Raw genomic sequence first — 14,835 nt, forward strand, 5'->3', positions numbered from 1 at the left:
TATGTCCTGCTACAAAATTCATCTCCTCCTTCTCTTTCCCCCACTGAAGATGGAAACAGCTGCGAAATCAGCTCCGTACATGATACGTTTTCAAGTGACTAAATTTTTCCATAGTAAAATAGATCACTGTGTGTATTTTACTACTTACAAAAATACAAAGATGCAAAAATTAATTGGTTGGCATGTTTACTAATCCCCCACTCAGTGGAGAATTTCTATCCCTACTCTCTACCTCAAAAAAGCCCAAGAAGGTCAGGGACCTGGCTTGTCTTGTTCCCCCATGGATTCCCAGCTGTCATCAAAGTCCTGACACAGTACAAGCTCACCCAACAGTTCCCAAAGTGAATAGAAATCTACAATGTATCACCTGCAGCTACAGCTTCACTCTAAGGATATACTACTCCACTGGTGGGAGCCTATCTCTACAATATAATGATTATGACAAAAGCAAGGACATTAATAATAATAAAATACTACTGAGTGTCATGGTCTGCTCTACATGTTTTAATCTGTTAATAACTTAACTCTCAAAACAATCCTATAAAAGTCCTATGAAGTAGGCACCATGACTATTCTCATTTTACAAATGAGAAAACTGAGGCGTGGAGCAGGTGTGTCATTTTCCCTATATTATGAGTCAGATAAAGAGGGGACCCAGACAGAGTGCATCAGAGCCAAACTTCCAAACATCTAACTGTAATGCATCTACTTTATCCTCCTAAAGAAAGTAACAGGAATTCCTTCCAGATACTAGCTGTCGTGTTTGTGTTTCAAAGAAAATGGGTGAATAGTTGAATTCATTTGTAAAAGTTTGGAAAGTGTACCAACTTAGAACTTTGTAAGTTCTTCACAAACAATCAGATGAGTAATAAAAACATAAGGCTCAGCTGTCTTTTCCAACATTGATAACCTACTGCAAATGGTTTGTTACTTTTCTTATCCCTACAATCATCGTTCGACTACTGTGTTTTTATCAGAACCCACTGGGTTTAGAATGGAAGGACAAAGTAGAGACATAACACTCGATGATTAAAAAATAGAACACAAGTGTGTCTAGTTCCTAAGAAAGAGAGAAAACAAGATAGATGATCTTTCCCTCATATCTAAGATTCTTCCTCTCATGTAAGTTTCAGAAGAGAGATTGTTTTTTTCTTCAAGACAGTAGATCCTATTTACAGAAAGTTTTCTAAGAAAGTAACAAAGGCATCATGAGGATGTAATTTCCTCTGTTGCTTTGCCCAGGGTTTAGTGGACAGTGAGAATGAAGGAAAATGAAAAGCCCCAGGAGGACAGAGATGGTGAGAGGCAGAGGAGAATGATTCAATACAATTTCTTTATTACTATTAAAACACACTTGTTCTTACAGCAAGAGGCTGCATTGTATTTGTGTTTTGGCCATAGTTACCCTTTACTTTCTTTTGAAAACATTATTTATTTACAGGCACAATCCCTGATTCTCTTTTTCTTCTTAACTGTTGATAAAAGCAATGAAATGTGTAGAGTTCTTCAGTGTCATTGCTGAAAAGTCAAAGCTGGGTTAGGAAAAAGAGTCTTATTGGTAAGTAAACACAAAGATGAAAGGAGACAGAAGAGCTTTATTTAAGTTCTCTAAATAAAAGTTCAAAGATAAGGAAAAATCACTTTAATTACACCAATAAAAAAAATTACAAACAAGTAGCCATGTATTCTACAATAGATGAACATAAGTATTTAAGCACAAGCAAGGTGAATAAGAAAAGTTTTCATTTCCCTGGGCGAGGAACATCTTCTCCCTTTGTCCTCAGCATCAGTTTTACTTGCCCAAGTCAGTGCATCACAAGCTTTTCTGCTAGAATACTCCTTAAGATGCAGGGCAGCAAGCAATCCTCCGATTGTTCCAGGGTGTGATCTTGTTTTACTTTGTTAATTATTACTATTTTAAGATTTCAATAGTTTTGGGGGTATGGGTGGTTTTTGGTTACATGGATAAATCCTTTAGTGGTGAATTTTGAGATTTTAGTGTACCCATCACTGGAGCAGTGTACACTGTACCCAATATGTAGTCTTTTATCCCTCACCCCACTCTCAAGCTTCCCCTTGCAAGTCCCCATAGTCCATTATATCACTCTGGATGTCTTTGCATCCTCATCACTTAGCTCCCACTTATAAGTGAGAACATATGGTATTTCACTTTCTGTTCCTGAGTTACTTCACTTAGAATAATGGCCTCCAGTTCCATCCAAGTTGCTGTAAAAGACATCATTTCATTCTGTTTTAGGATATGTTCTAATACCACTTGCTGCAAGCAAACTATTTTTTGAAAGATCAAGCTTTATGTGAATAATTCATACAAATTCAGCATTCTATTCCATGATATAGATCTTGTTTTAGTACAAAATATCTCCACCAAAATATCTGAGTAAAACTGATACTTAAAAGAGATTATTGTATCCACCTGTGACTTTTCTTACACGGCCCTGGGAGTAAGACAATCCCAGTTCAGAAGCACAGTCTCAACTGAGATTAACCAGTTAGGTGATTGCCAGTTAACATTAAATGATAGCCTATTGGAATATCTGACATCATCTCTATTCAACACTCCAGCATCCAAAGTTAAATATGATGGAGAACCACACACATAAAAGAAGCCTGCTCACAACTGACGGATTTGTTTGCAATTTACTTCTGCTTTAACCTCTAAAAAACGATGCTAAGAGCAATGAGCTTATCTAAAAGTGATTAGCAAGAACAAAAAAAAGGTGAAGCAAAATTAACCTCATAAACCACAAGGCCCAGAGCTTAATCACCTACATTTTTCTTTCTGCAATCCACTAACTAGCAAGCCTGATTAACACACTAATCTTCCCAAGTTTCTCAAACTTTCACCATTTTCAAAAAGTCTTTCTATTTACTTTTTGTAGCCCACTGTCACTAGCAAAGTGCTCCTTATCTCTTAGCTACAATGCTATGAAATGTCAGTCTGCTACATAAAAAGACCGAAGTAATCAACTAGGTCCCCTCACACACTTTCTTTCCCCCATTTTCCTATGCTTCCTTGTCACATGCACTTGAGCCATTGAGTGTGCAATATTTTTCTCAAGGAGTCTGGGAAAGTATTAATACTAACCAAGAAGCCATACCAAAATGACACACTATCTAGAAAAAACCTTAAAAATACCCTAACAAGAGCAGGAGATCCCTCTACTTTACATAACCCCTTCACTCTTTAACTTCATGCTTAAAAGAAAAATCACACTTCATGTCAGAAACACAACTTTGAAAGACAAGCAGTAAAAATGAGTCTGCACCTGTACTCTTGCCCCGTCACTTTATATTGCAGTTAGCTGTGTGTATGTCTGGATCCTCTGCTAAATGGTGAGATCCTGGAAGGCAGGAGTCACACGGGACTCATCTTTGCATCTCCAGTCTCTGGCTCAATGATGTCCAATTCAAATGTCCATTCTTGACTATTAACTGGACTGATGTTTCTTTCTCATTTCTAATTTGACTCCAAGATCTCCTTGTTTTGACTATGCTCATATGCCTTCATCACTGAAATAAACTTGAGTAGCTTGGTTTGGGGGGTAGGAGTTTGCAAAACTAACGACAGTAATTACTGCTAAGGGGTAATGGGGGAAGACACCAAGTTTAAGAGGCCAATTGCAAAGCCTGCTATATGGCCATTTGAATGAGAATGTAAACATATTACTGATAAGGCACAGAATTATATTGGTTGGAAGAAAACCTGGGTCCCATTTCAGATGAGATAAGATATGAGAAGTTTTACAAAAATATTTCAGGTACTTAGTAAGAACACTATACATATTAGTTATTACTGTTCTATCAGTACATTCTGAATACATCCTTGTCTTTGAAAATTCCTTAACTTTACTTCTTCTTTATTTCCCCATACCATGATATTCTAGGATTAATGACAGTGTTTGTAAAGTGTTTTGAAATCCCTGAAGTGTTATAATCAACCCAAGTACCATTTTATTTATGCAAACTGTGTCTACCCAGCAAGTCCACTTAAATACCTAGGATTGGGAACTGCTGTCTCATAAGGCTTAATAAATAATTCCCTCTGGCTCTAAAAGCAAGTACTTTTTCAATGACAATGGGAGGGAAAGCAAAGGAATTGCTCTATGGCATCTGTTGTGTAACGTTCTTCTAATGGCACATCTCGATAAATGCATGAGAGTCCTTGGAGAGTTACAGCACACAGTAAAGAGAGAGTGGTAAAAATCCCAGTATTTCTGAAAAGGAAGGCAAGACAAATTAAAGTTAGCAAGGCCCTACAGTTTACATCAATAAAAATCAGCAATGCTGCAACTAACCTCTATACACAATGGCAGCTTCCTAGGGTCTCTATTGGTGAGGCAAAAATTAAATGCAATATTGAAATAGGAGCAGTGAGGCGGTGGTATACAAGGAAAGGGGAGGGGAAATAACACTCTACAATTCAGAACCCAGGAGATAAGATAAAATATGCATGTGTGAACTGCCTGGACGAATCTAAACCAAAATAGCAATTTTAAACACATTATGTGCTTGGTGTGATGCATATATTCAGATATTTAGTGGAAGTGAAGAATTAATGCAGCTCACTCAAGTTAGGTGACTTTTAAAAGTAACACAGCCAATAAGTAGCAGAATAAGATTACACCTAAGCCACAGACCTCCAAGCCCTAAGCCACAGACCTCCAGGCCCAGTGAACTTTGCACCCTGTGCCTGATACCTCTCCATGTGTTAGAGACAGACTTTGACATCTAAAACCAAGAACCAAGGGTGTTCAGTAGGAAGGACTGGTATACATTGGTAGCAAAGTCTGAAAGTCTGCAAGTGAGAACTTGACTCTGCCAATGGCTTTCTGTAGGGCCCAAGACAGGGTTTTTAAAACTCTTTCCTGCCTAATAGTCACTTCACAATATTTAAAAGTAAATGAAATAATCTACACAAAATGCTTTAATATTCTGGTAAAAACGCTATATGAGCAATCCCAAATGTTATCATTTAACTCATCTAAATTAATGAGAAGAAAGGAAAACTGCCACCTTTATATACTTAATTCAACTTGCCTTTAAATGGAGGAATTCCCCAAGACACTCCTTAATGCCACATATTTGATGGAAATATTAACTCTCAAACCTGCATTTTATAACCCTTTGTCTCATTGCATTTGAGTACGCTTTAAAGGCATTCTCAAAACTAACTTTTTTATTAGAATTTTCCGTACTTCTAGAGCAGTCTGGAAGTACTTGATAGTGAAAACTATCGGAAGGGAATCGATTATTTACCTCCAAGTCATCGTCGGGGATAGCTCTTCTCCACTTTGTGTTCCATCTGATGTGTTCATAGGCATTGACTACAACTTCAATTGCTTTAGGACAAGAATGGCAGGCCTGTATCACCTGCAGAGGAAGCACAGAGTTTCATTTGTTTGATGCACATATATGGTTCATTCATTCTGCTCACAGAGACATCAACAATTCACAGACCAGTGGGCATGGGAGCACGTGCCTGTAATTCCAGCTACTTGGGAGACTGAGGCAGGAGGATTGCGTGAGCCCAAGAGTTCAAAGCTATCTTGGGCAACATATCAAGACACTATCTGTAAAAAAAAAAACCCAGAATCCACAGGCCTATTAAGCTCCCTGGAATGCTAAAATGATTTTGAGAAGTCTCACGCCTTTGAGTATTCCAGTACACTGCCACCATGGCAAATAGATAGGTTAATAAAATCAAACCAATTTCTTTCACCTTCCACGAGCAAGTGAAAAAGAGGCACTAACAAAGAAGATGAGAACTGAAGAATTACTTTGCCTTTGTACATAACTGAAGCAATTTTGAGGCAGACTGGACACAGAATACATTTCCAGCTGCCTGGGAAACTCTTCCAGCTCTACAGAACATTTTATCAAAACATTCAATGTTAGTCAATCAACTTAGATTCACTGGTGACCATGAGGTAAACTACAGAGTAACATGCAAGTTGAGCCAAGTTATCTTCCCAGTCCAATACCTGCAGAGGGCTGGTGTCATGTACTAAACCACACTTATTGGTATTTTACCTTTCATTAACAAATAAAAGATGACATGAAATTCAGTTAGCTCTTAGCACACTCCATTTAACAGTTTATTGACCAACCAAAAATACTTGAAAGCTGAGTCAAGATGGCCAGAATTTCCTTCAGGAGATAGAAAGATTTAGCTTTAACATTTAGATTAAACTACATGGATGTTTATACACTTAACCAACTTTTGGTGTGGCCAGTAAAAGGCATTCCTGACTCCCAGTTTAATCATCTTTCTTTCCATTGCCACCAGACAAGCAGCTCCAGCCACACATCTGCTCTTCTAAATTTTCTCATCATGAGTTTCATATCAGTCCCATTTTTCCCATGAAACTTTGGAGAACATAAATCAACCTTTCTGAGGGGTCCTCCTAAAGCCCCTTTCACTTGGTTTTAGGTGAGGAGGAAGCCCATCCTTCACCATTAGAAGAGAGGCATGCCTCTGCACTTAAACAACTTTCTCCAAAGACATTTCTTCCTAATTTCCCAGACCATATCAACCTCAACCTGTTATTGTTGAGCAAAAGATCATAAAACCGACTTTCTCTCCATAGGGAAATGTGATGCTTGACAACCTTCCTCATAGGTGGTCTAGCATTGACTTTTTCAGTGTAGGATGGTAAAGACCTAATGTCTTGGGATCACAGATAAAACAGAGACAGAAAGGTTATGATCTTAATACCCAACTAAGAGTGTGCACATGTGTGTGCATTTGCATGTGTGTGTGTGTGAGTGAGTGTGTCTGTGTGTGTTGACAGTAAAGAGGCCAACCTGGATGGAGTCAGGGCAGGGCTAAAGGTCAGAGCTGGTAAGATGAAGCCAGCTGGCAGCACACCTGGAAGTCAGTCTGAAGAGCTTGGGATTGACTTGACAGGCAACAAGAGGCTATTATACACTCTTAAAAGAAGGGATGATATTCAACCTATCCGTTCCATTAAGAAGCCTTTATTGAGCACTGGGTTTAGTACTATGACAGTAATTCTGGGAGATTTATGACCTGTTTTTTGTCTTTAAGGAGTGTACAACCTAGTTGAAGAGAAAAGACACAAATAATTTCAAAGAGTTAGAGAGCAATATAAGTCAGTAAATAATAAAAGACTAACATAAAGATCATCAAGTGCTCCTTGAGCATCATCAGCAACCCACAGAGGAGAAGACAAGTGCATCAAGGGCAGAGAGCGGAGGGGAGGCTAATGGGAAGTACACCAACCGGCTCCCAGGCTGGCGTCAGCGCTAGTGCTGGGAAGGAAGGGTGGCTGAAGCTGGGAGAAGGAACAAGTACAGGGCTTAATACTAATCAGATAGGAGGAGGAAAGAATACAACTTGGAAACCAGAGATAGAGGACAAACAGAGTTGCCACTGATTGACAGAAATGAGGAACATACTAATCTGGGATGGACAGATAATGAGGAGGAGGATAGTTCATCTTTTTTTTTTTTTTTAGGTGGAGTTTTACTCTTTCAGCCCAGGCTGGAGTGCAATGGTGCAATCTCAGCTCACTGCAACCTCCACCTCCTGGGTTCAAGCGATTCTCCTGTCTCACCTCCCAAGTAGCTGGGATTACAAATCATGCCACAACTCCTGACTAATTTTTGCATTTTTAGCAGAGATGAGGTTTCATCATGTTGGTAAGGCTGGTGTTGAAGTTCTGACCTCCAGTAATCCGCCAGCCTAGGCATCTGAAAGTGCTGGGATTACAGGTGTAAGCCACCGTGCCCGGCCATTCATGTCAGCAAAAAATGTACACAATAGATGCTCCCCATGAGAAAGCTAAGATGGAGTTATTATGTGTCATCAAAGTATGTGCTGGCAGAAGCCATGAAGTTCAGTGACACTCTAAATGGGTATAAATGGAAAACATAGAGGATCACTACCTACAGCTTCAGAAATCCTAATAGGCACGAGAGAGGAAGAAGGGAAAATAATAGCTACCATTTTTCGAGGACTTACTATGTGCAAGGGACTGTGTTAAATCTTCATATACTTTAACTTGCTCAGCCGTTAAACAATCCTATGAGGTTGGTCCTATAATCATCCCCATTTCAGAGATTTAAGACCAAAGGCTGAGAAAATTTAACCTCTGGGTCTTTTAGCTAGGAAATGGTAGAGTCAGGATTTAAACTCGTCTGCGTGACTCCAAAGTCAAAAGAAAACCAGACATGTCAGAATGAAAGATACCAAATGAAGAAAGCATTCAAAGTGAGGTTATCAAGGCGGTCGTGAAGATCAAGAGATGAAGACACATTAAATATCAGCAGATTGAATTAGAAGGTCAAGTCACTGGGAGTTGGGTGGACTGAAACAGGTTAGGAACAGATTGTGGGGGATAAATAAAGGATAAACAAAAAGTTGTAGCTAGGGCTGGCCTGTCCTCATCTTTAAGACCCTTGGTGTCACAGCATGAAGAGTGTTAGAGGCCCAATAAGTAGTTTTCCCTTTTTAGTGTAGGACCCATTAAAAAATGAAATGAAGATGACAGAGATCAGAATATCATCTTTATTACTGATAAAATAGATTACATATGTTTAGTTAGGGGCCATACACAGCTTCTAACATTCTACCCCCAAACTGAATTTATACCCCAAAATTGCAGGCCTCTCCCTGGCAGACAGAGTTTATTACTGGAAGCTTGCCACATAAATGAACAAAGAATTCAAGGATCCTCTAGACCCAAGGTTGAGCAAGCTAAGTCAATTCCTCCTCCCAACTCAACAATCTGTTAAGTGAAGTGAGAGGGTTGGGGACAGAGATTAGTGGGAGTTTTATTTTAGCAGCATTTTCCTCATGAAAACATAAGACAAAGGAAACATGAGACAGAAGACTGATGTGGACCCCAAAGGGAGAAACCACAGCCTCCTTTTGACCTTGCCAGCCCAGAAAACAGAAGATGTTCAGTAAGCTCACCTTGATGAGTCTCTGGCATCTCTATTCTCCCTTCATGGAGGAACAATTAGACAAAAAAGTTATTTCTACTGTGGTGACTACTGGAGAGAGATTTAGACACCTCATCTCATCATCCAACCCCCAAAAGCATGGATTAATACACAATCTATTAAAAAAGAGATTCAAGGTAAGTCTCCCTGCCTCTCTTCTCATCTAAACGTCATCTGTAAGCCCCTTCAGCAGAAACATTCTCAAGCTACTTCCACTCTTATATATTGATATATATGTGTTCAGAAAGGTACTTAATGATCAAAGAGAACTGCCTAGCTTCATATACAGCACTGTTCAATGGCAGAAATCATGCTTACCTCCCCCAAACCCTCGTGTTACCTTTTCCTCCTCTAGAAAAATGTCTTTCTTGCCCTACAAGAAAACCCAATCTTGGCTCCCTGGGGTGTCACTTTCTTCTGAATTATGCTGGGAGAAAAAAAATCAAATGTCCTTTTGTACCCTGGAAAGCAATTGCAGACTCTATAATTCCTTTTTCCCCCGCTTATGTAATTTACACTTTGGCTTTCAGTGAAATACACCCTCTACAAATTTGCTTTGCATTTGGAAGAAAGCATCTTCAGCTCTGACCTTGTTCCTTGTAAATAAGGAAACGGAATTCCCCATCCACACAAGAACGAATCACTTTATCTTCTGGATAAATGAGTCAGTCACTTACTTGTTGTAAAGATGACTTTCTCTTTGGAAAGTCGGGCTGTGGAGTAGTTGTTCTAAATCACTTTGAAGCATCTGCATAGTAAATTGAATAGTTTTTCTTTACTTTTCCTTTGGAGGGGGGCCAGCTCTCCTACACAGTCTGTTGAGTAGCAACAAAAATGTTTGTAATACCAGCCATCTACCAGTAGCCAACTCTATCCTAAATCTCTTTAGCATACAGCCAAACTAAAGGAACTCAAAGGAGCAGAACAACTGAATAAGAAAATGCTAACCATGGACAAAGTTGGTTGGAACACACAATTGTATGCCTACTTTACAGGCTGGTGGAGCCACCAAGAAAAGCCAGCAGGGGAGATGCCTATGCTGGACCAAGAGCACATGTTTAGGGGAGGAGAAAAGTAAACACTAGGGTTGAATGCCACTACTCGAGTCCACAGCAAGTTTCAGAATACAACTCAACATTTAGTCTCTGGGCAGGGACTCACACACATACTGTCTCTCCTGGATGGGAAGACTGCTATAGTAAACCAGGCCCAGGAGCACCAATTCTCCTGCTCAACACATGTTTAAGAATAATAATAGTCATAGCCATCATTTGTTTAATGGTTACCATGCCCATGGCACCGTGCTAACCACTTCTCAAATGCTATCTCATTTAATTATCAAAACAACCTTACAAGAAGGCTATTACTATTCATGGATAAAGTGATAGAGTATGTTTCTCTGGCACCTTCATGCCCTGTGTCCCTGTCCATCCTTTTCCCTGGAAGGAAAGTAGTCTTTGAATGACAATATGCAGAAAATTATGCTTTGTGAAGTGAGCTGTATTACAGAGGTAGATGTTTTTGTCTTCTAGAGCTAACATCATGAAGAATGGCCAGCCCTTAGCAAGATATAGGTAAGAAAAAAAGATGGAAGCAAACAAAGAGAGAGATGTGTATAGATGTAGGATAGGACTGAAGGGAGGAACTGGGAAAGAGACTGCAATGACTGAAAGAAATCCAAGAGAAAGAGGAAAGAAGTGTTTGGCACCATCCTCTGGGCTTTGAGCATATTTGTGATGTGCTATGAGTAGGAATAACTTCCTTCTGGGGAAGGACTGAGTCTGCATATTATTGCCAAGTCATAAATTCAGGGTATACTCATTCAACAAGGGAAGAAACTGAGGCCCAGAAACTTTCAGCAGTTTATTTAATCACACTCTTAAGTAAGTGACAGAATCCAAGTTTGACCCCAAAGTCCATGATTCTCACCACCTTCACTATTTCCACTGTGAGTCTAAGCTACCCTCATCTCTCATCTAAATTATTGCAACTTTGCCGGCCCCCCACTCAGAGTTATTCTCTGAAAGGCAGTCAAAAGGATCATTTTAGAATATAAATCAGACTTTTATTTTTCTCAACTCAAAATCTTTCAGTGACTTCCTCTCCCATGCAGAGTATAACACCAAGAACATTCTCATGGCTTACAAGGCGACATATATGGTCTGCAAACAACCCACATATATACCTCTTGGATTTATCTTCCCCTTGCTCACTCCACTTCAGCCACTGTGGCTTCCTTGTTCTCCCTCAAACATGCTTAGCCCTCTCCTACCTCAGGACCCTTGCACCTGCTTTTCCTTAGGCCTGGAATGCTCTCCCCACCTCCCCATCAGGTATTTGCATGGCTTGTTCCTCTACATCCTTACTTTTTCTTTTGGAGACAGAGTCTCGCTCTGTCACCCAGGGTGGCGTGCAGTGGCACAATCTCGGCTCACTGCAACCTCCGCCTTCTGGGTTCAAGCCATTCTCCTGCCTCAGCCTCCCAAGTAGCTGGGACTACAGGCACACGCCACCACACCCAGCTAATTTTTTGTATTTTATTAGAGACAGGGTTCCACCGTGTTGCCCAGGCTGTCCTCACCTGAACTCAAGCAATCCGCCCACCTCAGCCTCCCAAAGTGCTAGGATTACAGGCGTGAGCCACTGCACCCAGCCCCCACATCCTTATTTTTTCTAATCAACTTAAAGTAGCACACATAATCTGGCATTCTCTTTTTTTTTCCCCCCTGCTTTTTCTGCATAGCACCTAACATATCAGAGTATATTTATTTGGTGGTTGTTTTGTTTGTTTCCTGTTTCCCACTAGAAAGTATCTTTCATGAAGGCCTTTGGTTCATTGCTCTACCTCCAGCAAATAGAACAGTACCTGACACTTCGGAGGTGTTTAGTAAATATTTGTTAAATAAACAAATGAGTGAACTTGACACTTACTCTGTGTGACTTTATGAAAATATATTAATACTATTAGCTTTAGCTTAATCACCTTTTAAATGTGAGTAATGCCAGTGCCCACCTCAGAGTCTATTATAAAAATAAAATGAAATAGTCTGTATAAAACCTATTTAGAGCTCAACACAGGACAGTTATTATAACATTATTCTTATTCTATTCCTCATCTTAATCATTTGTAGTTCTCTAAAAAACTTTTGGAAAATTCATGACATTCTGGGCTTTATATATAATTTTTAAAAAAGAATTAGTTAATCTTCCATTAGCATCCTGATAACCAAGAGAAAATTCCTATTGAGATCACAGGATTGCTGAACCCATCAAATCTTCATTTGAAAGTTCTCTGGTTTGTCCATCTGGAATCTGCCCTGACTGAATGCACTACCCTTAAATTCTCTAGTAGAACTTTTCTTCTAACTAAGCCTCACACTGCAGGACTTCAGACGAGTTCCTGACATTTTATCTAGGTAAGAGGTAGAACTTAAGCTGTGAATTCAGAAAAACATCTGTTAATTTGCTTTCTGTGGCCTAATTAGTCAGCTGTTGTATACTTCAAACTCTTCTTGTTGTTAATTAAATTTTTAGAGTAAGGGGGAATCCTAAGTATAGTATTATTTGATGATTTATTTTCAGGTAAAATGCATTTTGGCCTCCAAATTAATTACTAGCAATAAAACTACGCAAAATTCACTCTCTTTCATTTTTCTGTAGCACTCATTATTCTTCTACCTTATCATTTACCACAGCATATTAAAATTACCCCTTTATTTGCTTGTCTCATCTGCTAGATTCTAAGCTTCTTGAGGATAGGTCCCATGTCTTAGTCATATCAATACTGGTAGCAACTGGTCCCTACCAGCCTGTTTGAGATTATGAATGTTGTTAAGAAAAACCGTGAAGTGTGATATCATAAGAATAGATGCTGGAACCAAAATATCTAAGGTTGAATCCTGGCACTGGCACTGTGGGAGCTCAGGTAAGTTACTTAATTGTGCCTCAGTTTCCTCCTCTGTCGAATAGGGACAATAATAATATATACCTTGTATGATTGTTGTAAGAATTAAATGAAGACATACAAAATGCTTATAACAGTGTGCTTATTTATTATATATAATAAATATAATTTTTAGTACTTAATAAACGTTAGCTTTCATTAAACTGGAAAATCGGTTGGCCCTTTCATGGCTACAAGCTAATTTGAAAGCAGGCTAAGTCATCTTTAGATCAGTCATTCTGTTTAAAAAATAGCAAATGTATGCCTGTCTAACACTATTCACCTTTCTGGCAGACTTACCTCAGTCCCTCAAGAAGCCACCAGTGCACTGGTGTTCACACAAGGCATAACAAATTATTTGCTACTCTTGTTCTCATTCTAGCTCTCACACCCAATTTCAAGCAAACCTAGACTAGGATGAGATGAGGAGACAGCTAGGATTAGGTATGTAATGGAAGGTCAAAGAGGATCAGAGGTAGTTAGCCCAGGACTCAAGCCTCAAGCAAGCTTGAGTTACTTGGAGATTTCAGACAGGGCTGCCATTTGAATCTTCCTCAACCTGCTGACCACTGGGCAGAGCCTCACCTTGTGGAACTGTGGAGGGTATATTCGGGCCGCCCCATGGTTCAACAGGAGCTGGTAGCAGATCTCAGGCTGGGCAGCAGGGCGCACGGAGGTGACCTTCAGCACATACTGGATGGCAGCACAGCCGTTGATATCCATGAGATTGGCTTCGGCGCCAGCTTCCAGCATCATGTGCATGAGAACGTGGTCACAGTTCCAGGCTGCCTTGTGGAGTGGAGATTTAAAGTCGTCATCCCGGGCATTGACTTCGGCTTTGTAGTCAAGTAGCATGCGGCAGACCAGGTGGTGCTCCGTGCTGTACTCCTGCTCCTTAAAGCGGAGGGCCCAGTAGGCGGCGATGGCCAGGGGGGTCTCCATGTGGGCATTCACGCTGTCCACTATGGCCCCGTGTTCCACGTAGAAGGCCACCAGCTCCGAAAGGCCGAAGTGGGCAGCCGTGTGCAAGGGCGTCTCCTCATCTTGGTTGTTGGTCTTCATGTTCACATTCGCCCCTATAAAGGGAAATTGAGGAAGACAATTATTTAAACATGTTTTGTCATTATTCCTAAGGTTCATTAAACAAGACTTTTCTCACTGCGTCTCTTTTAACTTCTGACTGCCATATATTATCCCCAACCCTCAACCCCTTTGCCCCCAGGCTCCTTTCCTGGGACTCGTGGAAGCCATTCCCTTGAAGCAACAGTGCCATCTCCTGGACAACCAGCAAAGGTACCCAGGGGAGGAGAAGGAAGGATTTGTGCCAGAATGCTGGAGCCTTGCTGAATTTCACTTCTTACTCCCAGGTGGATTTGGAAATACCAAGAGATTTCTATAACTAAATCTTTTTAATCAATATAACAATGATATTTGCTAATACCATTAAAAGCAAATGTTATGTCACAACATTTGACTCTTTAAAAATCAACTGTTTTGAATATTCCACAAAAGAATACTTTTCTTCTCTTTCATAGCAGATGAACCTAAAAGTTTGATGCAAGTAAACTTTAGTGGTATGGAAATTTCCCATCCCTTTGACTGAAATTGCGGTATTAGGGCTGTCCAAGTCTGTGAGGCTTTCTTGGAACACAGCACCACCGCCACCACATATGCTTGTGCATGCACACACACACATACACATACACACACACACGACTTTAGTCACCAAACTAGCCTAAAGGTTATATTTTTCATCAAAAGGGGCAGAAGCTGGTATAGTAGAAATATTCATTGAAAGACAGAAAATGATTCAGAGACTGCAAAATGTTTGATTTATGGTTGACAAAGGATGTTAGAAATAGGAATTTTTTGTACTTGGAAAGCTCCTTAGAATTACTTAATCC

General features: G+C 40.0%; 1 protein-coding gene across 1 annotated transcript in view; it reads right to left on the minus strand.

Annotated features, from left to right (window-relative positions):
• Positions 1-1,575: 1,575 nt before the first annotated feature.
• ASB4 (ankyrin repeat and SOCS box containing 4) overlaps positions 1,576-14,835 on the minus strand; it is a 54,458-nt gene continuing 41,198 nt past the window's right edge. The window contains exons 3-5 of the mRNA XM_002818240.4: positions 13,517-14,007; positions 5,278-5,391; positions 1,576-4,235 (exon numbers count right to left, since the gene is read on the minus strand). Of these exons, the coding sequence (XP_002818286.1) occupies positions 4,047-4,235; positions 5,278-5,391; positions 13,517-14,007 (794 nt within the window). The 3' untranslated portion in view covers positions 1,576-4,046. The remainder of the gene's footprint in view (positions 4,236-5,277; positions 5,392-13,516; positions 14,008-14,835) is intronic.

Source organism: Pongo abelii, chromosome 6 (genome assembly GCF_028885655.2).
Source record: "Pongo abelii isolate AG06213 chromosome 6, NHGRI_mPonAbe1-v2.0_pri, whole genome shotgun sequence".
Lineage (NCBI taxonomy): Eukaryota > Metazoa > Chordata > Mammalia > Primates > Hominidae > Pongo > Pongo abelii.